Genomic DNA, 24,019 nt, shown 5'->3' with positions numbered 1-24,019 from the left:
ACCTCCTGTACAACCTGCTGGGGCTTACAAAGCCCGTGTCTCCCTCCTCCATCCGAACCCGCGCAGCTGGCACCGCTTTCGGGAACAGCACAGCCCTTTGGAAACAAAGCTGACGGCTGCCTTTCTCTTGCAGGCCTGGCGCAGAAGATGGCAACTATTGAGCGTGCACCCAGCCACTTCCGAAGCATGCTGCTTCTCCTCGGGATTGAGGCAGCTATTGACAATCTGATTAAAGTGGTTGGCTCAGAAAAATGAATACCGGCATTGCTTACAACAGGTAGCAATTTCAAAAGTAGTTTTAATTAAGATATTGTGTTACACAGTCTATAATTTTATTGGATATAAACATTAAGTTATTTTCCATTTAGAAACCATAATCATAAAACATGCTATCTGTACAATTATGGCACGTTATATATAAATTGTCATGACATGAAAATAAATACAGCCATTTAAATACAAAAATGCCAAATAAAATAGTTACATGTACAGAGTGATTTCATTATAAATTTATCTTTCTGAATCATTAATGTACCAGAGTGGTTTATCATCTTAACATTTTCTAGATACCTGGAAAGTGTTAAAAGATCATGCACTGTCAAAATCAAGTCCATAAAAATCCATTTCATTTCACAGCTCTGTAGAAGTACAGTGATTTTAAAATGACAACAGAACAGTAAGAGACTCCTAGAACAAAGAGTTAAATAGCTTTCTCATTAAATTAGGATGGAAATAGACAATCTGAAGGTTTCAAAGACATGCTATAAAAAAAAAAAAGGCATGAACTGTGTGAAGTAACTTTTTTCCACAATGTGAGCATTGAGTAGGGACAGCATTAAACTTCACAAGAAAGGACCATTACACTCCTGTGAAGAGAGATGGACGAGTTAACTACTGCTCACTGCAGTACTGTGTTTCGATTTCCTACTTCTGGGGGAAATTCTAGTAGGTAACAGGTTACAAAAGGATCACATTTCATACATTCATCCCTGAAGAAACAAAACAGATTAGACAGATGTCTTGTCATCTTCCTTCGCTTCCATCACCTGTACCACTACCTCATTTGCGAGCTCTCAGCGTTTTCCGAGAGTTCCCGCTCTGTGCTAGCTATCGCAACCCAGCGACCTCCAAACCCACCCCCGCCGCTGTCAGCCAGTCACGTACTGCCCTGGCAGGGAGGAACGGCTGTTCCTGGAATCAGGGGGCCAAACCCACCACCCGGGGACTCTCAAGTGATAATATTAATGGGACTTCCAAGTCCGTAGCTGCTATAACCACGCAAGCAGTAGAACTGCCTGCTCCATTTACCAGTTACACAAACTTTTTAATAGCAATGTTGAAACAGGTAGAGAGATCAAGAACTAAAGTGACAGTCTGATTATATAATACTGTAATTTTTATAATCTGCTATTTGATCACTGAAATAGTCTCCTACTGTTCTGGTAGGCCAGGAAAAACTGACAGACCAGATTGGTTTCTGTCAGAATCTACAACTGAGCAATGCCAGAGATTAAGTTTTGACAAAAAGCAACTCTGTAATAAAATACCTTGTTAGATATCAGGCAGACTAATTTCAAGTTTAAAATCCAGTAGACAGGCAAAATGCATTGCTACTTTATCCACTGACATGCTACTGGTTTAGCTAGTTTTGCATAACCTTTAGTTTATTTCATCTTTAGCTCCTTCTTGCTTGAAATTGTAATTGTTTAACCAGCACATACACTTCTGTTTGCATATGAAACGTGTCTTAAGTTACAGCCCAGGAACCTGAAAAATTTCCAGCTGTGGACAGTCTGTCCTTGCTCCCCTTGTCTTAACAGTTGGAAGAGTTCTGGATTTAAAACCAACTCTCCTCTCCCCCCCCCCCCGGTTTTCTTTGGAAAGAAAGGTTGTTACCACCGTCAACTACCAGCTTATTGCACTGTTGCAGTATCACATGCAGGTGAGCAGCCCACAGCCCTGTTCCAGAACAGCACGGTCACCTGGAGGCTGCACACAAGGGGCTGCTGACACGGCCGCTGCCCACAGCAAAGCTCCGTTCCTGTGTGATGGCATACTGGTGTGCAGTGTACTGCGGGACTGTACTGGTGGTACTCAGTATTTCACACTTCTTCCTTGAGGTGTGCCAAGATACAGCATTTCTGGGTTTGCTTTTTACATTTCAGGTGAAATGGAACAATTCAAACATTACACTGAGATCCCAATAGAAATATATTTTCTAAATGTTAACCTACATTATTCTGAAAAACATTACCAGCAAGCAGACGTTGCGTCCAGGGAACAGCAGTTCCCCGTAGCTGGAACGGCACCCTGCACACCTCAGCGTGGGCCATCCCCAAGCACGTGGGAAAAGCATCTGCAGATTTTTGTCGTACTGCCCTCAGTTTTGAATATACCCTCAGTGTCCGCTCAGGATCTTCCCTGAGGATGGGTTTTACTCAGAGGACTTCAGCTGCACATACCAGTTTACGAAGTAAAGCCACCTGAATGTGAATGCTGAAGTGAATGCCAATGCTGAAGTGAGCTAAGCTTAGCTCCAGCACTCATCATGAGGAAGTGACCCCCCAGCTCCAGAACAGAAAATCAGACACTGTCATCTTTTTCTGTGTCACTTAAAAAGAACAAGCCTGAAAGCAGCTGCTCGTGCTACGCAGTATGTGGGCTACCAGTGAAATAATGCCAACATCTGACAACCTGAAAGACCTGAAATAATCTGTAAAACTCAGAATATATTATTATTGTAGCTCAATTTAAATTAGGTAAAAGTGAGCTGTGGTTTCACCTTCAATAGCAGCATATAATGTATAGAAAATAAAAGACCAGTATGTCAGACAAGTTAACCCCAGCTAGCACATAAAACTCAAAGATGCTTACCTTTAACCCTTTTAACTTAGTCTCAGAAGCTTTAGGTAGATACAGCGTGATCACAAAACTGCTGGAGGCAGTCTGGTGTTGAAACTCATGCATTAGTACTTACAAGTGTTCTGCAGTAACCTGGCAGTTCATCCATCGGTAACACTCGAGTAGCCACTTCAGTTCTCTTTTCAGTGGACTTAATGCTAAAGTTTTCTATTAGGTTGTGTCAGAGCACCCCCTCTTCTAGCAGGTATGAGTGAGACTCAAAGCACAAGCTCCAAGGCAATTCTCTTGTTAGTTATTAGGCCTTCTATGTTAGTGCAATACTTCAGGAAACCTTTAATTCTGTGCTCTTTCAATTCTAAGGAAGTAGACTTTTAGTATTAATTTGATCTGTCCTCTAGTTCCAAGATATGGCACATTATCTGTTCTGTCACATTAAATACATTCATTAAGGTTATAGTAGATGTGTGTTTTAGTGCTATTCCATGTCTTTGAAAAGGCATACCAATTAGAAATCATTTCTTAAAGCAAAAACATTCACAGCTGAAAAATGCACTGAACACAATAGAAAAAAAAAAAATCACCGTAACTGTATTCCATTAATCTTTCACTTTCTAACATGTCTGAATAAAAATAACTTTAAGGAAACGGTTACACTTTATGGAGAACTAATGTGCAGTCTTCATTCTCCTTGAAGAGACTGGACATAACTGGGTCATCTTTGGCCTGTACATTCTTCAAATAATAGTTTACTATCTCGCCATCGAGTTTGTACTGATGAGGAATGCTTTCGTATGGTTTTAGATCGAGGTCCAGGACAGAAACAGAAAAGGTGAATCTTGATTTGGATGTTAGTACCACAGGTCTTTGCTCAGAGCTGGAAAACAAAACCAGATTGCACATCTGAGCTAACGGTTTTCATTTGTGTATCCCAAGAACTTTGATGGGAGCCTAAGAAAATAAACCTCAGCTAATGCAGCATTTAGGAAACTATAGCTCCAGCTTCACCAGTCAAAGTGAACTGGCCGGCTCCTCTTCCAGTCATTTTCCTTTGAGCTTCCACACAGCCTAAGTCAAAACACTACCCTCAGTTACTGTGTCTTTGTATTTAGTAAAACTAATCTGTTTCTAGTTGGCGTGCATACAAAGCAACAGCCTTACTGACGAGCAGAAGCAGAAAGAATCGCTGCAACTCCTAAGGTAATACAAATTTAGCATCAGAACTAGTGTCCAAGAGTACTGAAGGATGGAGGACTTAAGCCAACCACTGCACAAGTCATCTCCATGATGAACTGCAGGGCAAATGCAAAAAACAATATTCTCTAAAACCAACAAGGCTTTGCTAAAGCAAACTTCCCTACAGAAGAGCAGACTATTATTGCTGACGCAAGTCAAAATGGATAATATTGTGGCAAAGCCTCCTGCTTTACAATGAAAGATGTCACCTTGGTTACTGCCTTGTCTTTATTCCAATTAGGCAGTTAGAGGCAACTCATCTTGAACACTCTCTCCTATGAGGACACCAAGGCAGAAAAATTGTACCTAGCTAAAACCATGTATATCTACTACAAACGGCCAATTGAAACTTCAAGGAGGGAGTGAATATAAAACCTTAAGCCCTCCTATCAACTTGAAACTCTTCAGAAACAGACATTTGTCCTAAACATCTTCAATCAGAACTCTACCTCACTAATACGCTCACAGCCAAATACTTTGCCACCACCCCCTCCCCAAACCCCACCCCTTTTTTAAAGTTACTTGAGTTGACCCCTGCAAACATCTTCAATTTCTAGGAAAGCAGGAATCATCCCAAAGCAGGTATCTCTTACCATTCATCTTGTAGACAGGGTGAAAGGGCAATCATGATGGAGCAGTCTTTAGCAGTCATCGCTATTCTGTACTGCTGCACCTATACAGTGTCAAAATAACACAAATTTTCTCTTGTATGTGTATTTGCCTTTTATAAAGAAAAGTATGCTTTACTAAAGGCATTAGTATGCTCAGTATATTAGTACTTTAAGAGCTAGGAATTCTCTCTGTAATAAGAGGTTAGCATGAACAAGTGGCTTTACAGTATCCTGTGTAAGAGTCATGTTTATTTGCTACAAATGCTTTTCTTGAAGGCCAAAACAGTGCCGGTTCATTGAAATACTTCCTCTCTAGAAAGGCAACAATCAGCTTAATTTCTCTCTCTCAAGAACTGTTGCTAAATGTTTTTGGTTTTAACTGCTTCTGCTATAAAGATACACCCTGGCACAATTAAGAACTTCAACCGTACAGACCTCTGACAAGCCAGAGGTGGTGCTGACACACTATCCATCCCTGTCAGTGAGACGGGTGTTTATTAAAATTGACAGACAAAATACCACACAGAGGAAAAGTACCTTTGTTAACGCAAATGCTACTGTCCCATCATCTTCAGTTGAAAGATCTAGCAGCTTCTCATAAAATGCTTCATTGTAAGGTCCGTCTATCTGTAATGTACTTCTAAATAAATTTTAAAAGATTTACAGACAGCTAAGATGATTTACTGGTTTTCAGTGAGATCCTTCTTCAGCAACACTCAGATTAGAACAAACCAACAGTAACACCAATAAACATGGCAACAGGTTAAAACACGGAGCTCTGACAGCACGACCAGACCCTGCTCTTCTCACATCGCTCAAGATTTGCTGCTGCTTCGGATGTGGGTTTGTTTGGGGGTTGCTTTGGGGTTTGTTTGTTGGGTTTTTTTAAAAGATTAATCATTCTTAATCCACTGCCACCCGTGTAGCACTACCAGAAAAGTATTTTTGCAGAAGTGGGTAAGTTTCAAAGTTTCCAGCAGTTTGCGGGAGCTCCCAGAAGCCCTATGGAACTCCGCACCCGCGGAAGGGGCTTTCAAATCACGGACCGTGCAGCCCCGCACGCGGGCGGCGGAGCGCGAGCAGCGGCGCGCGGGGCCACAGCGCCCCCGTGTGAGCAGCGCCGGAACTGCCGCTGCAGCGCCACGACCCAAGCCTCTAGGCAAGGCTTTTTACAGCAATTATTGTTACAATTAATAAGGCTTTATTTGAGAACAACCGTAGCAGCTCGCAATGCCCGGTATTTCTTCACCAGGCAAGAAACACCGTAAGATAAAGATTCTTGTGCCTCAAGTACCATTTGATCACTTGCGGAGGGGGTACTGGCTGGCACGTGGAGCTGCTCTCATCACGCAAGGAGGGCAGGGTGGGCAACAGCAGGTCCACACCTGCGTAAGGTCCTGCAGGCACAGGCTGGACTGCTGCTGAGCATCAGATTCAGGGCTGTGAAGGGCAGTTTGCAGGTTGGCCAACACAGGCTCAAGAGCGACTGTAAAACCATTGTTACTACTGCAGGCAAAGTCCTAGCTCTGCAGGTACTGAAAGCAGGAGAAACCAACCATCCATTTTACTGTATCTTTCCTCAAACACACTACCTCCGCTACTAAGGACCGGGGCATTCTTCTCTTTTACCCTGTTATGAACTTCCCACAATCATAACTTGAAAATTCAGGCCAAAGTGACTAACATGCAAACTTTTAATAACAAAACTCATCTTCTATGTTATCTGGCATTTCAAGTTTAGAAATCCGGAACATGCAATGCCATGAAGGAAGGTTGTATACAACACAACAAGAGAGAGTGTTTGCACACAGCCAGTCTTCTCTGCATATCAACCGAATCAGAACTGAAAAGAAAAGCCATCAAGTCTTACCTCTCCTCAGGAGATTCCTCTAAGTACTGTTCAACTCTACTGTACAAAGGATAGAGTCCTTCAATATCCAGCATGTCAAGCATCTGAGCCTGGAGGGTTTTATAAAGGAGACAACCCCTCGGTAAGCCAGAGCTTTCCAATTTATGTTTACCTAGAAGAAAATGTATTTTCAAATAAGGAGACATGAGTGTCATCTTTGCTCCATTTTGCCATTATATGTGCTTGTTCACAAAGCAAATCCCAGATACTCTTTAGACCCATCACAGGGAGGGGGGACACACCCCCGCACACTTCAGTTTCCAAATGCTAATGTGCATGTACTAACCTGCACGCTTATACAGCACATACTTGACTGCAGAATAAAATATCTGGTATACAACTCTACAAATTACTCAAAAAAATAAACCACCAAAAAATACACACTTCCGTTGCAATCTACATGTTTGAGTCTGCAAGAGAAATTTTTTAGATTAATTTGAAGCCACCACAAATTCACTTTCAACAGTGTGAACTGTTGACAGAACATAATTTAGCATTTCAGATATTGGGTCTTTTTAATAGTATGAAGAGATTTGTATTTACTCTCATTTCTGTAAGACAGCTCTTTCTCCAACACAACAAAACCAATGAGCAATGCAAAACATCTTCCTCAAAAGCAGAGGAAGAATCACGCTGTTTGAGGAATTAGGGTAACTAGCAGCATGTTGAATTATTAGAGCTTTACAAAACTTACACACTGAGAAATTAACATTTTTTTACAGTTTTCCAATTCTTACTTCCCTTTCCTCTTCCCTCCAGTATTTGTACCTTTCTCTTTACAAGGGGAAGAGTTGTAGAGGAAAAGAAAACAAGCCATGCCCTAGCTGGTGAGGGCTGACAGGAGGCACAGGGAAAGGCAAGAAACAGGTGTCATGTAACAAACCAACCAAAAGTAGCCAAACTTCATCACATACAACACAAAAATGCCCTACTCACTTGAACTACCTGTGATGGTTATCAGCTCCAACTGGCATTTTCTTCCATTTTTCCTCTACTACCTTCTGAATTTGTTTTTATCCCTTCATTAGGTACAGTGCTACAAGTGCTCATGACAAGGTCATATTAAAACCTGTTATCTAGCAGTTACACAGCTCAGAACTCATTTTCTAAATGTCACTAAAACTCCAGTTTCTTTTCACATTGGTATTAAACAGCAAATGAGAGGGAAAGATCTGACTCGTTAGACGGTAACAGTAAATTACTGACAACGGTCAAGACATTATTTCTTACCATTTCTTACTAGCTCCTTATTGAAAGCACTTGCTTCACAGTAGCTTCTTCCTTGTGAAATGGGAACTGTCTTCATATCACCTGCCCTGCAGGCATCAGTACTACTTAGTAGCGTCATAGTTATAACATGGATTAGTTCTTTAACAATTGTCCTTGTACAGTGTGGTCCACTGACCAACCCATTGGAAGGAAAAAAGAAAGGTTTTAAGTGACGAGCAAGTTCATTCCAGTCAGAGACAGAGTCCTGGTCATCTTTACAGCCATAAATTAGTTCCCCATTCTGCAAATGAGATAAAAAGAAGTTTAGGCACTTCATGAAATCCAGTTATTCACACTTAGTTAATCAAAGCATCAGATGTAATATTTTAAGACACACAGCACAGAGAAGTGTTGTTAGCTTAACAGCCTGCATACAAAAACATTCCAAATCGCTTACAAATTTGCCCTCTTAAGTTTCAAAGGTTATTACCTGTGGTATCTGATGAATTAGGACCCAAAAGCCCACTTAAATCAAGCGCTACTTTCCCAATTTAATCAACTGTAAAAGTAACCAGAACAGTAACAGTGAGCTGATACTTAGCACGTTTTCCTATCGCTTCTTTCTGGAAGTCAATAGTGAAAAAGCTCCATATGAAACAACCTTCTGTTAAAAGCCAGATGGGAAAAGGGAGGGCTATAAAAATGGACAGAAAAGGTGTGATAGCTACCTGCACTAATAGAAAAAAATAGGATAGTTCATACAAGTTTAATTCAAATAGTTCATTTTATACTGGAAAAAAAACCCTGTAAAGAATCTGATTTCCAAGAAATCTGAAAACCTGCATAAGCCATCAGTTACTACTTTATAGTTTTCCTACATTAATGTCACAGAAAAGGTAACTTTTTACTTCCTCAGTGAGGCATGCTGTGCATTTGGCCTGCATGAATCATGTAACAGTAATTTAAAAAAAATATTTGCAACAACGTGCAAACTTCTCTATCTTCTTCCTCCTGAAGAAGCACATAACATTTTAAAACTCTGGCCATCTTTAAAAGTCTTTTTCTATTAGTTGTTCCTTGGCAATCCTTTCAGACTAATTAGATCTGGAAATTAATTATTTACTTGTCCTAACTTGAAATCTAACTAAGAATTTTCCTGTTTTCTTCTCATGGTGGGATCCAATAGTGATGACGCCGATTTGTAGGTTTGAAGTAGGATCCTGACTGTTCAGATGCTGAAGTCAAATTGTTTGAAAGCCAAGGCAAAAAAAGCAAGCAGAGAGATTTGATTGTTTACCTTAAATATTTTCAAGTTGTTCTGTGCCTCCTGTAATAAGCTTTTCAAAGCAAAGTGCATTCTCTGTTTATTTCTAGGGGGAAAAAAAAAATATATATATATATATATATAAATCCAAGAATGCTTTATCATAACCTTTAGATGTTTATACCAAGCCTGGAATCAGAGCTGGACAGCCATTAAGCATGTTACTCATGCTGAAGTCTCTGCAAAGACAAAGTAACTATCAGCAATTAGAACTTCAAATCTGAGTAACCTAAACAGCTCTCAGGTTTCATGTTACGCAGTGAAAGGCACTGGTACATTAATAAGCAACTCTGATTCCTGAAATAGGTGTAAAGAGGTGCACAGCACCAGAAATATTCACTGTCAAAGTCTGACAAGCAGGCATTGATCATCCTTAATAGTTAATTAAATAATAATATAATAAATGTCAAAGTAATCTGAGAAAGACCTCTTTAACACAGATCTTTTTGGCAAAAAAAGACAGACTTGTTACATGCTTCCTTACCCTGAGAAGAGATCCAGCGGGCAGTATTTACTTGGTCGCTTCCATTTTCCGTTGGCTACCTGTTGAAAACCCACACCGCTGTGTTAATCACTCTTTCTGAAATAACTACTCTCAGTTAATTTAACAGTCAGGTGTGTGGCACTAACATCCTGTCCTCAGAAGTCCCGTGACATTTAAAACCCTTTGAATGTAAAATTTCAAAAGGAGACTCCTATGGGTCTTCCCGGTCATAGTTAGCTCAAGTCACTCAAATCACATTCACAAATGGAACGTGTGGAGAAAGGTTGCATTCAATTACAGTAAGGCACAGTTACACGATTTCAGACACATAATGGATGTTACTCAAATGAGTTGGGTGTGTGTTACGTGCTGGTGTAAGTTACAAGAATGCCACCACGCATTTGGTGAGCTGTACTTGAAAGGAAATTTAAAACCAGAGTTCACCCAGTCAATGTGCCCCATCCCTGGCAGTGCCCAAGGCCAGGCTGGATGGGGCTGGGAGCAGCCTGGGCTGGGGGGGGTGGGACCGGGTGATCTTTGAGGTCCCTTCCAGCCTAAACCAGCCTATGGTCCTATGATAATAGTGTTAATAGTCCTCAAAGAGTAATATTGTATTTGTTTGCTTCCAGCTTCCCACAGAACTTGTTCCATCTCTCACTAAAGAGATTCACACCCAGCAATGCAGATGTGTATCCACCTACTATCTTCAGTCATATGAAAGATTTAAGCAAGTTTCAACAGGAAAGCAAGACTGGAATAGCAAATAAAGCACAGTACAGTCAATGGAAAGCAGGATGGCTTAAAAAAAGTTACCTTTAGATGCTGATGCATACAGTAGCGACACACCTTGTGCTTAATCTCCTGTGAAACATGGCTGGAAAAAGGAATGAAGCCACACTTTGGCTAAAACAAACAAACAAACAAATTATTCTAAATACAAACTTATTTCTTTATAGAAACATACGGGCACACAATATGCAAATCTTCCCAGTTAAAGGAAAATAAATAATATTTTTTAAAAAGTCAACACCCAACATTTAAAAGCTGTATATTACTCCAAATTATTTTAGAGTCTTCACTTAGGAAATAAGGACCACTCAGGTGGTCTACAAGAAAGCCTAGTAATGCCTGGGAATTTCCCAAGTTTTGAAAGATCAGGAATTGGAAGAGGGAGGGCGATATTTTATCCTAACGGGTCACAGTGAAAGCGGTGAGCAACGCCTTATCCCACTCCTGCATTCCTTTGAAACTGCTCTGGTCAGAATGTACTTTAAAAACGCAAGCACAACGCCCAGAAGGATCTCCTCCCGTCCGTACCTTTATCTCTATGCAGAGGATGGGCCGGTGTTCCACAAATCGGTAGGTCTGCAGCCGGGTGAGATTCGGAAGGCACATTGCATAACCACTAAGGGTATCCATATCTTTGTCACAGCGAGACTCTGGGGAAACAAGACAACCCAACGCAAACCAGAAAATTAGGTGAGTGGAGGTTGCTTTGACTCTGGATTTATCTCGTTCGCCAGATAGGGGTGTGGGAACCAACTCAGAAAGACAGGACACGGTTTAGCAGGCTTTAGCTAATTGTGCACTTGCACGAGTCTGCCCTCCCCGTTACCACCGCCTGTTCTCTGTTTCCCCAGCAGTGCCAGCGGCACACAGAGCGTCTCAAGAGCTGCTCTGGATGGCCGGCTCCCAGCTCATCCCAAGAAACATCTCAGCGAGGCCTGAAACAGCAAGGGAGCATGTTCAGTCGGCCAACAACGGGTAAAGAGACTTACTACTGTATTCCAAGACGTGATCTCATGTTTGCTCATGAAAACTGCATGGACTACCATCTCTCAGCCTAGTCAGTAGGAATCTGAAAACTGGCAAGAATATCAAACTGCTCAGAAGCTCAGGAGAAAGTGTAAACCTGAACAGAACCTGCAGGTGGCTTTGCTCAGCTCCTTAGTCTAGTCTCATCCTAGCCATTCCAGTGTTCACATCAAAATAATAAATAGGTAAAAAAAACCCAAACCACACACACACAAAAGGAAGAAAAGTTACCTCCCCCCTCCTCACAAGCTCACAACTCAGAAAAAGAATTTCCTCTGCTAAGAGAGACCACCCTTTTAAAATCAGTGGTTTTTTAATATAGTCCAGATTAACAATCCCAAGAAGAAATGAAGTAGCAAAACTGTTTCAAACTAAGATTAAGAAGCTTTTTCTACAAAAAGCCTCTTAATATAACCTCCCTCCACACGCATCCTTTGGGACAGAGAAAGGTCTGCGAAATTTTAATTCAAATTTAACAAGAACATACACTCCTGGATTTTCAAATATCTGTCACTAAAGAGACACACAGAATACGTGTGTTCTGTTATAGTTTCCTTTGCCAAGAAAAAGGACCATTCTGAAAAATATACTGCAATAGAAAAAAAAAAAAATATCTCAGAAACTGAAGCCTCATAGGCATCAGCCTGCTATTACAAGCTGTACTTCACTAGGATGGGCAAGAAGAAACAACCTTTTACCACCAAAATGCTGGGGTTTGTTTTCTTTTTCTAAATTTAAAGCAAAAGCACATCCACATTCAGCTGAAAGCCACTTGACAAATCAGAGGACCCAGAAATCTGGAGTATTAGAGAAGTACCTTCCTGAGTTAGACAGGCTTATGTGAAAGGTAGTAGTACAGGAAATTCTTTCCTCAAGGTTTGTGGGGTTTTTTTTTAATCCTGTTAAAAAGCAAGATTTGCTGTTGTAAAGCGCTTGGACAGCTCCTCAGAACCACATTTCTTTGTCTAAAGAAACCCCAGGAGATGTGGACACACAAAATTTAAGAAATAAAACCAAATTCTATCATTCACTTCTACCAGAGTATGATCAACTTGCCTGGCTGGTTTCTGGTACTATGGAATCGTTTCTCAAAAAGTTGAGGTCAAGTCAGCAATGGAGTATCCTGTGCTCACTGTATGTAAATTAATTCCATTTTTTCCTGGATCAAAGGCATCAAAGTACTGGCTACGGTACTTTGATTTCACGCCACATTTTTCTTCAAGGAACTTTGCTAAAGCAGGAGTTTCTGGCTGTTCTCAAGAACATTTGAGAACGTAAGATGAACACACCATGCGGGATACCTTCTCCTTGCCCATTTTAGAGGTTCCACCTCACTGTACTTCCCGCCAGCCACACACAGAGAACAATGCACCCAAGTGCTGCTGACGAAGAATGACGACACCAAATTCCATAGCACTTCACACCGAACGCATCAGAGATTGCCAGGCTTCCAGGTCTCACAGCATGTTCCAGAAGGTTTCACAAGGTGAGCGCACCCTTACTTTGCACACTGATCTCCTTCAATCCCCCGCGGTCAGGGGACTAGAAAAGCATACTTGCACTTCACCTCTGGATAGGGACCCCAAAAGCACAGTGTAGGAGTTGGGAGTAATCAAGCACAGCCTCATATCCCAGAGATGCTCGTTACACTTCAAAGGGAGCACAGCCTGTGAGGCTGCAACCCTTTGCAATGAGGCACATCCAGCTATCAGGAACGAGAGTGTGAAGTTGCACAGCGCTCGAGTGCTGTAACTCACGTGAGATGCTTGGCCTCAAGTGAAATACTAATATTGAAAACAAGCAATTTAGTGTGGAGTTTCTGAAACTGTCTTCCGTCCAAAGCTCTCCTGCCAGTCCAGGAGAAGAAACCGATGGAATTGAAACAATTATTTCAGGTCACATCTTCCACCTCCTTCCCTGACTTCAGGCTTGTTCAAGAATTAACACACACAGAGGCTTACAGAGGATGCCTTCCCCAGTTTGATGAAACTGTTATCAGATGCAACTTTTAATTCTAGGACACAATGATTTTTTCACAACAAATTTTCAACTTGTCATTGTCCAAGTAAAAAAGTTTCCTCATATTCGGAGGTATGATGCTTTTTTACTTTACAACAAAGCAAAATGCTTTACAGCTTGAGGAAGACCCCCTTTCTAATTCTACCCCTGGCACTTACCTGGCCTCTCTGGCTGAATTTTTAAACAGAGCTGTCTTACGAAGTCTAAAGGCAGTTGAATAATTTCCTATTAAAATAAAGAAAAGAAAAGAAAAAATGTATTTCAACACTAAAATATCCAGTTCAGAGGTCTTAAAATAGAATACTGAAGTTCCCTGGATATTAACAACAGTACACTATAGTCAGCAGCTTCTCCTTCTGATTAACTGTCTATATGAAGACCTGTACCTGCGATTATATGCAGTATTTACTCCACTATGAAACCCAAGAACTAATATAAATAAACGCATAAGAAAGTATTTGCAGTGAAAGTTCAATATCATGAAGAAACCTGCATCGTTTTGTCCTTTTTACAAGTGAAAAAGTCCCATTTCATCCCATCCCATGTCTCACATCTCGCCCTTCCAAGGCAGAATTGTGTAACAAGTTCCAAGAGAAGTTGTAACTTTTCCACTCAGGTACCTGTTAACGAGACCTGGCTGCCCTGAAGAACAGAGTGAGTAGCAAGGAAAAAGGTTGCTCTGACTGCACAAAAATGTAGACAATTTACATTTTCTTTCTCCCCTTGTTTTGCAGCTAGGCTAAAAACCTCCCTCTCACACACTTCTGGCCTTATGCAAGGCAAAGAAATGACCACTCTTTTCATTAGTAACTTGAAATAGCTCAAATCACTGAGTACAATCTAATCACCTCATCAGCACAGAGCAGGATCCTTGTTCTGATCCAAATGCCTCCTGTGTCTCTGTCTGTGTATCTTGCTTGGGAAGATCTGCAAACCCTATTAGTCCCTTTTGCTGGCATTCAGTGTTCCCCAAAACATTTCAGTGTTTGCAATGCATAAGCCATTTATTTTAAGAGTAAAATATTTACCCCATGGTGAACATAGTTCTCGCCGAAGAACTGCTTCATGACATGTTTTCCAAAGTCTACAATGTTTTGCAGATGGTGTAGTATTTCCTCTGAAGTCTGGAAGACAGAAACATGATAATTTAACTATGAAATAATGATAAACAACACTCAAGCATACATATACCTGCTACTCAATGATGTAGCAAAGTAGCTCGATTCCTCTGCTGAGTTTGGTTGGTCACTGCACGCTGAAATTAAACAGACACATGAAATGCGCGACACTTCTTTCCCTACTGCTGCCTGAAAGGCTGGGATAAACGGGAAAACGGTCAGGAGAGACAATTCTTCTTAAGTTTCAGGGGAAAAAGGACAGAGACAATGAAGAAGGTGGAAGAGGGGGAGGTTACTCAAGATCTACCATCTTTTACCATTACTCCTAAAACAGCTCAAAGAACTACAATCGTCAAGAGAGATGCACAACGTGCCTTCGTACCAAACAGGTTACGTGCAGGAGAGGCTCGGAGTGTTACGGAACATCGCTTGGAGATTTGGAAGAGAGCAGCCGCAAAGACTGAACCACATCGCAAACCTCTGCATGAACAAGTACAGAATTTGCCACCCGCCCCACATCCTGCCCCAGACAATGAAAAATCTTATTAGAATCTTATCTTCCATTAATTCTGTTATGCATCTATAAGGGACCACCGAAGTTGTTCTAGAAGACAAAAATGCCAAGCTAGAAAGAAACAAAGCTGGATGAGTACTGGAAGCAGGACAGTAACACTAGCGCAGTCTGACTTTGACAGACTTCTGCTCATGAGAGGTAGCAGAGCAGCTTTACAACAGTTATTATCCCATTCCCAGCACTCTAGCACTCTCTGGTTCTCTGCACAGTATTTTATTAAGACAAACAATCTCCAAGCTCCTGTGTAACACAAAGCTTTTCTGGAAAAGCACTACCCTGCCTACCACTGTATGCTGGAAAGCTCTGAACCATATAGATTTACTCTTGGGATTAAGTAACAGTGGAGGAAGAGAAAGTGCAACACTCACGTCCAAGTTAGAAAATCAGACAGGAAAAACACCACAAGCAGGAGGGGGGAAAAAAAAAAAAAAACCAAACAAAAAACAGAGCAGAGTAAGAGAAAATAAAATGCTAGGACGACAACACCCAGATAATGACAAAGGTCTAGAGAAAGGAGGAAGGACCACATCTAACATAAATTAAAACCATTTATAGGTAAAAGGAGATCGTCACTAACCAGACAATCTTACTAACTTTGTTTTATAATACCATCACAATAGGCAAGTGTGTTTTTTTTCACCAAAAGGGTTTGTTACCTAACAAACTTACACAACTTGTGTACCACTAAGAAAGATTAGTTTGTTACTGTAACACGGGTCTGCTAAGATTACATTTAGTATTCTTCATCTAGCAGGATTTGTTTTCCAGACTGAAGCAGCAATACACAATACTGCAATACCCAATAATGGTGTACGGAAAGGAAAGTTACTACAGCAATATACATTACTACACGCTTACTTCATTAACATACTGTACCACATACTGTTACCTTGGTATACAAAGCACTGACCAAAAAAAACAGTCCTTGGCAGCAAGTAGGAAAAACACAATTTTCCCAAAGCACTTACACAGAATTTCCATCATTCTCTAAAGGTCAGGACAGCACTTGTTCTTTAGAATGCCTGGCATGTTGTACCTGGAGTTGTTTCTCAGAACAGCTCTCCCTGAATCCTTTTAAGAGAGCCAAAATAAGCTTAGAGTCTCTTCACAACAGGCAATCTTCCACTACTTGAGCCTTAGAACAAAACACACACTATGATGCCTGAATAACTTTGTCAAGTGCAATCATGTGGTCTGAAGAAGTGTATTTAAGAAAAAAAAAAATTAATAGGCAACAAGATGTGCAAGCAGGCCACCCACACGGGTATGCAAAAGGATCTTTTACAGCAGCATGGCTCAATCTGCACTTCCCAGGTGGCCAGTGCCCCCGTGGCGAGTGCTGAACACACCAAGATCCATCAGAGGGCTGCCAGCAGCCAGCACCCTTCACTTCTCCTGGCCAGGAGGCAGAGGGGACCACCACAGGGGACATCCCTGCTCCCCACCCCTCTGCTCTCCCCCCGAGCAGGCTGCAAACATGCTGTTACCCATCTCCCCTTGCCTTCCGTTTGTCCTAGCCTGGGGAAGAAGTTGCTTTGCAGAGGAGAAACCCTCCAGCAATTTAAAACACCAATAATTACAGTATCTTCCTCACCTGATGAAATGGGAAAGCAATTCTGAGCACATACTATAGCAAACGCTACAATTTATACACAGATTTCTGCCCCCTTACTGACAACATAACCTTTTCTTTAACTTAAAATTCTGCATGGTGAGAAGGAATGTTACATCATCTCATACCATAACTAATCTCAGCTAATTCGCCCCCACTTACAGGTTATTCTGACCTGGTTTGCTAATGTACACAGTACCCAAAGGCTTGGGGTTTGTTTTTTGTTTTTTTATTTATTTATACATATTTATGTATACACACACACATATTGGGAAATAAGCATTTCGGAAAATCAGGACATTTACTAGTGGTACTACTACTACTACTACAAGGAAGGACTCGCCACTTCAAAAGATCAATACAACTTCAAAATTACAAATCAAGTTCATGATTTACTCACCTTTTAAAAGCAAGTAAATTTGAGCTGCTCTAAACAAAAAAACAACTAGCAGACCACTGAAGCATCACCTTTCAACATCAAAAAACACTAAGATGCAAAGCTGCCACCTCACTTAGTAAAACACTAATACTCATCAAATAGGTTCTACACAATGAAAAGGCAAAAAATTAATTCATGCAGAAGACTCATATACTAAAACTGGCAATATGCAATTAAAATCATTCCATGAGTCCTGATGCTTGATGTTCCACAAGAAATTCAAGACTGATTATTGATTATGAGTATTTTTCATTAAAACACTGAATTGTAGCACTAAGATTACAATTTGCAATAACACCACCTTGTTCACTACTAAATTACCTAGTCCCAAATTCATAACCGAACAGTAAAAATACAAAGCAGTGCCCAGACTTTATCTTTTCCAAAAGAGTTACACAGAAGACACTGACCTATTTGTCCACATCTGAATTTCAGTACGCATCTTACTAGAAAATATTTTGCTTCAGCTGCTTCTTTCTTTACACCAGGTGAGCTGCATCATGCACAGACACATAACACTCCGTGTCCTAACTCATCTTGCACTAGTCAGGAATACAGATTATACCTAAGAAACATTTTATCCTCTACAGCTGTCATGTTGCTACATCCGAGTTTGTCCAAAAACTCTCATAGTTCAGGTCTTGTTTACCGATTTGAAGATAAAATATTTAGTCTTCCATTCTGTTCCAAGAAAAACTGATCCTTTTTTTTTTTAAAAAAAAAAAACAACACACAAAATCACCATAATAATTAAACATATTCAAATTACTTAATCTTCTACTTAAAGGGCAAAACCAAAAGGAATTGCGTATCACAAAGTTCACACAATCACAATATGAGGCAAATGCAGAACACTGGGCCAGCTGTCCTCAAAATGTAACACTCCTACATTAACGAGGGGAGTTTGACCTGGTAGGATGCATTTATCAATCCGGAGTGGGAATTCAAGAGAGTGTTTAAAACACGTTCAGAGGTACACTCCGCCACCGTGTGCACCCACAAATAGCCTTTTTGCTGTCACAATAGTAAGAAGAGTGTCTGTCTGGGGCAACTCTGACTGGAACTTTTGCCAACAGTTTCTAAAAAGCAAATGGTTCTTCATCAGCTACAGCCTGCAAGAATACCGGCTGTGATGCGTCTCTATGCTTGGTAGGATTCTGAGCAAGTTTATAAATATTACTGTGCAAGGGGAAAAAATATTCAGGAACCTGAGCAGCATTCAAATAGCAACAGAACACCACACCCAGGAGATTTTTTTCTTGTGTTTCACTATCCTAATCCAAAAAAATCGTATGTGCGCCAAAGCAGGCCACAGAAGTATTATCAGCTTCAACACTGTGGTGGGTAACTGTGAAAAGTCACTTCCTGACTTCCTTTGCAACTTTGTCACACTTTGTCAACTTTTTAAAAACAATTACTATGCAACAACCTCTTTGGACTTAAAAAAAAAAAGGGGGGGGGGGGCGGGAAGCTGGTACTCTGTTTTGTTTTCTTCATTAAATGGCAATAGGCTGACTTTTTACTTAAACTTGTGGTCTAATCCTCCCCTGCTATATTAAGAATTTGAGATAGGCACTGTTTTCCTTTCTTCCAATCCCCTGGGTTCTTCCCTGTTCTCATAAAAACTCTGAACATTATTATCTTGGACTACTACAGAAGCACAGGATGCTTTTTTAAAATCTTGCCACTATGAGCAGATCAAAAACTTACTTGAACCACACTTTAGTTTTACCAGACTCTTTTGCAAGTAAAATAGTAGCAGAAAGGCCATCAAATAACTCATACATGCACTGTTCATGGGTTTAACCTTCCTCTGCTTTATCTACTTGAGAAACTTTTGTCCCTCGTTGAACTGAATGCATCGTGCATTCATCTCCCTGATCTAAGCAGAAGCCCTTCCTATCAGTGTACTTGACATTTATCCTTGTTTCTTTTTTCCTAAAATTAAGCACTCCCTCTCCCCAGCTCTCAGCATAGCCACAATGCTTTTTATATTTCCTTATCAAAACAAGTCTGCCACCGGACCTTACAAAGCTGTGGTTCAGAGCGTCTGTAACCCAAGCCATCCTGTCTATCTCAGGTAGCACACCCTGAAGGCTACTCAGGAGGTTGAGGAAATGGCTGAACTTGAACCTCTTGTCTCTTGTGCTCTTTCCCCCCCCTTGCAGCACCGTGTGGACACTTCCCTTTTAGCCTCCACCTTTGAATCTTGATCATTTGTTATCCCTGTTAAAGCAAATTTAAGGTAACTCACTTCAGTTCCTTCCCAAGCAGAAAAACCTTCTGCCACCGTGCAAGAAACGGGCAGAGCGTGTCCAGCCACGTCCTTTTTGCAACAGACAAGACACTGAAATCACTCAATGACAAAGGCTATTTTGTGAATATTTCATATCTTTGTCCAAATTCCACGGCTTTTCAGCTACTGAACAGTCAAGTCAACAGCAGACCGTTACCTCCACACCAGTCCCGTACTACTGCTATTCCATCCCACCCAGCAACAGCCAGTAAACCCGACATTTCTTCCTCAGCATCGCTGCACTCCCGCCCGTTGATATGCAACATTAACGCTTCCTCTGTTGCCACAGCTACCCTTACAGAAAGCTGCACCTTCTACACACTGCAGTCTGACAACCTGTCCTGCACAAAGGCCTTGGTATCAGTAGTCACATAATCTTAGTTACGTAAGGCCACCTCAAATTTCCCCCTGTTGCTAAAACTCCTGAAACACAGGCACATTTCAAAACATCCCCTTGTTCTTACTCCTATCACTCACAGTTCTTCCACAGGTTTCCTGTGTCTCCTGGGACTTGATCATCAGCTTACCTGAGGGCTTTTATCGACAGTACATCTTGAATCTTACCTTATTCTGATTTGGGGGGAACTTCAAAAACCGCAGCACCACACAGCGCTAAAGAAAGATAGGAAAGAATATCGTTTCATTAGCATTTAAGTACATCATAATGTCTGAACAGCACAATTGTCTAATTCCCCAATCTACCTCATCTGAGAAACTGGGGGGTGGGTGGGAAGAAGAAAAGCAAAATAGGCATTTTGTCACCAAGTGTAACTGGGGAAACACTCCCTGAGCTCGCAGCACCCCTCTGAGAATGTGGTAAAATACAGGATCAATCAGAAAAACACCCTAGCATTACTGTGCCAAAGGTCTTTGGGGGGGAAAAAAAGTGCAAGAACCACTTAGGTATCACCCACTTACAGTATCGGCAAATTACAACTACAAAATATTAAGGAGAGACTTAGGAGTTACCCACAGTAGCTACGTAGCTGTACTTACCAAAACCGAAACCTGCTACTTCTAAACTTCCAAAGAGTAAACATGTAACACAACAACAAATGCAGCAGGTTTCCAACTGTTTTTATCTTTTAAAAAGATCATTAATTTGTCATTTTTACAATGTTATCAAATTTTGTAATAATTCAAAAACATTCATATTTTCGAAGTACACATATTCTAAAAACATCCTCAGCCTTTATTTTTAAGAGTTCAGAAAAAAACATTTTGTAGCTGTCCTGTGTCATTAGGGCCTTCTCCTTAAGCCTATTAAGAGAGTGTCTTCTATCACGTAAGTCCCCTGAAGTATCTTTTCCTCAATAAAACCTTGCTGAAATTAACCAACACACTTGTTAAATAGACTTTTTACATTAAAATTTTTACATTAAAATTAAGGAACCTGCAACCTTACTAGGCAAGGCAACACCTCAGACCAGTCAAACAGCTGATGCTCAAGATACTCTCACTGAGGTACTTCAACCTATTCAGGTAAGACGTGGATAAAAGCAGCTGGGCACCACAGCAGGTAGACACGAACAGCCATTTTCTGTGTTTACCCCTTAGTCACCCAGTGTCTCCGTTGGGACCCCAGACACACCAGAAAGGACTATGTTCTATTTAAAGCACTACCAAAACAGTACTAGCACTCAGACTCGCAGACAAAATGTCATAGTTACACTTCAGGTTTATGGAATCTAAACTTTTTCCCTACCAAATAACTTGGTGTTAAAAATCCTCCCGTAGCATGACAGCACCAGATAAATTCCGTATCTCAGGGCTGAAAGCTGTCTCTGGACAGTGCTGAGTGGGAGAGAACTGGAGTTACCTTTAATTACTAACATGTAGAGAAAGAGCAGGAGGAGAAAAGCAAAACAGATGACAGCATGTAATTCAAAGTACTAACAAAACAAGATCTGGATTCAGACACTGCTAGTGAAACCCAGAAACAGCCCTTCAGTATCTAGAAAGTCTCAAGCCAGCAGAAACCTCGTAGTTCACCAACATCTGGAAAACACTCTCAGGTAAAAGGCTACTTTGCTGAATTTTCATTCAACTTGTCCCACAAGATCTAAAACAGCACGAGTGTCACAACAACAAACTAGGTAAGTCCCAGTGGTTGTAATTAGTGTTCAGTTTAATGAGATTACTGGGTGACATTTACTCTTTTTCTCCCATTATGACCTACACATGGGTAAGAGAGCTCAGACCTGATAAGCTGTACGCTCTGTGTATGCACTGCGTTATTTTTACAGTATTTCCACAGTTTGGATCCCCTGCTTTAAATATTCATAAGCCAGTGGATCAGCGATGGAGTGATCCGATCATCAATTCTAATCAACTCAGAAACTTGATTCTGTAGTATTTCAAGGGTGTTGTAGATACTTATCTTTTAATCAGTTCCCAGCCAACAAGCTTCCAGCCACCACTCTGGAAAATCCGATCTCTCTCACAGGACTCACTACAGTGTTTGTTCGTTACCAAATTTCTCAAGAGGTATGTTAGAATAAAATGGCCAAAACTATATATGGCAAAAGAAGAATGCACTGCTTGTCTTAAGATGTCAAAAGGAAACAAAGCAAAGTTCAAACAAAACTCTTCAGTCACAGATGCACTTCAACCAGTCAGCCTGCACCACTAGATGATGGGACTAAATAAAATAAAAGAACACCATAAAAAAACCTCACATTTTTTCTTTTTTGAGGGGAAGTTTTCAGCTACATCCACCCCTTCGTGCAATCCAATGCACATTTTACACAAGTACACTGCCACAGCACAAAGGTTAACCCATGAAATGTCGAAGATGCCAACTGGTTCAGAATTATTACTACTGAAAATATTGGCCCACATTTTTCATGCTATTGCATTACTGATTCACTTGACTAATTCTTTAATTGGAAATATTGTGGGCAGTTGTTGCCAGGAGGTTTCTTGTCAGTTATCTTAAATGCCTCAGATTTTTTTGTATTTACAGATTGAACATCAAATACGTAACATGCTTATCTGCATGCAAAGAATGGCCCAAATCCAGAAGAGATTTCTTAAGAGGTTGTCACTACTCCATAGCACTTAAAGAATCAGATCAACTAGATCCTAATGCTCCCTAAATTTCTTTCTCTACATGCACCTCTGTAAGCCCTTCCGCTGCTTAACACCATGTCCATCAACGCACTATTACCAACAAAGTGTTTAGATAACTGGGTAATAGTCCCACACAGGCAAAAAAGATGAAAAAAAAAAACAGGCTGCAAAATCAGAGAAAAAAAGAAACAATGCACAGAAGTACACAAATATAACACATGAAACATTAAGAGGCTTCATATCTTTTGAAGCAGTAAGACAAGCACGAAAAACAGTGAATTCAAAGAAGAAGTGTTTACAATTTATTATTTTTTTTTTTAAATCCTGCATCACCTTCTCTGCAGGTATATTCAATATCCAATTAGTGACAAAAGACTGGGAAAAACAGGCACCATCAGAATATCCAACATGACTGCTCTTACTCTCCAAGTACAGAATTGAAGTGTGACCCTCGCATGAGAGCACAGCGGTTTGGTTACAGATAACCACCACTTCCTGGCATCCAGGACCACAACAGGGCTACAACAAAAACTGTTCCCAATTGTTACAGCATACTCAAGTGATATGAGAAGGATACAGAAGCTTGTGTGCCTCAAAACACGTTCACAATCACTTGGTCGCCAAGGTGATGTAATGGGGAGTCTGTTCTGGAGATGCACTATCTCAAGCCCCACCATTCTGAGCCTCCAGCCTTAACCTCACAGTCCCACCAAGAAAGGCAAACGCTTCCTTAGCACCCTATCACGAAACAATTGTTTGGGTTAAATCATAACCGAAAATTAATGACTGCCAATAAGGAGACAAGAAGCTGTGGGAGAGGCTGCAAAACTGCACTCAAAGAAGTCACTGGCATCGCAGAAAAGCACTGGATGCTCACAACACAACTCCTCCTCACGCACCTTGGGAAAAAATAGTTTACTAGCCTTAGTCCCCAAGAAGGTTATCTGCAAGAATTTTTCTTTTCCAAAGCAGTTACTACAGCTATTATTTTATTCTTTCCTAGTGAAATCTAAAACCAAAGGAGTTAGGCCAAATATGACTGGCATCAATCCAGATACTTTGGAATAGACAGTAGCATTATGAAACCAGGATAAAAGCGTACATTTACTTCTTTACAGCTTGATGCTTGATATTGGCCTTCTATTTTCCCAAAATGTCTGCTAAACTTCACTGTCATATGATAAAGCTACCATGTAGGCCTCCCGAGCAAGAGTCTTCACAAGTTAAACGGAACTGGGGCAAATCTATAATCTTTATATTCCCCTTCAGAGAGAAACCTCACTTGAATCACTGAGGTTCTTTCAAGTTTCCATCTCTTGCATCTCATCCATCTCTTAACAAAATCTGTGTAAAAGCTGGTGACAGTGAAAGAAATAGGAAAATCTGTATAAAAACAAGCTCACATAGTAGTAATAATTGTTTAGAAGCACAGAAATTTATTT

The 24,019-nt window shown here is 40.7% G+C and overlaps 2 protein-coding genes across 4 annotated transcripts in view; one reads left to right on the top strand and one right to left on the bottom strand.

Moving 5' to 3' along the window:
- Positions 1–489, top strand: part of LOC121087967 (centromere protein P) — a 151,322-nt gene extending 150,833 nt beyond the window's left edge. For both annotated transcript variants that reach the window (XM_040593530.1, XM_040593529.1), the window contains exon 9: positions 134–489. In XM_040593530.1, the coding sequence (XP_040449464.1) occupies positions 134–255 (122 nt within the window). In that variant the 3' untranslated portion in view covers positions 256–489. The remainder of the gene's footprint in view (positions 1–133) is intronic.
- Positions 281–24,019, bottom strand: part of IPPK (inositol-pentakisphosphate 2-kinase) — a 61,498-nt gene continuing 37,759 nt past the window's right edge. For both annotated transcript variants that reach the window (XM_040593522.1, XM_040593521.1), the window contains 12 exons: positions 20,070–20,117; positions 14,495–14,590; positions 13,625–13,691; positions 10,950–11,071; positions 10,446–10,535; positions 9,633–9,691; positions 9,122–9,194; positions 7,846–8,125; positions 6,577–6,727; positions 5,244–5,346; positions 4,689–4,768; positions 281–3,736 (listed from right to left, as the gene is read on the bottom strand). In XM_040593522.1, the coding sequence (XP_040449456.1) occupies positions 3,511–3,736; positions 4,689–4,768; positions 5,244–5,346; positions 6,577–6,727; positions 7,846–8,125; positions 9,122–9,194; positions 9,633–9,691; positions 10,446–10,535; positions 10,950–11,071; positions 13,625–13,691; positions 14,495–14,533 (1,290 nt within the window). In that variant the 5' untranslated portion in view covers positions 14,534–14,590; positions 20,070–20,117 and the 3' untranslated portion in view covers positions 281–3,510. The remainder of the gene's footprint in view (positions 3,737–4,688; positions 4,769–5,243; positions 5,347–6,576; positions 6,728–7,845; positions 8,126–9,121; positions 9,195–9,632; positions 9,692–10,445; positions 10,536–10,949; positions 11,072–13,624; positions 13,692–14,494; positions 14,591–20,069; positions 20,118–24,019) is intronic.

Source organism: Falco naumanni, chromosome 4 (genome assembly GCF_017639655.2).
Source record: "Falco naumanni isolate bFalNau1 chromosome 4, bFalNau1.pat, whole genome shotgun sequence".
NCBI lineage: Eukaryota > Metazoa > Chordata > Aves > Falconiformes > Falconidae > Falco > Falco naumanni.
This window is presented reverse-complemented; position numbering and strand designations above follow the sequence as displayed.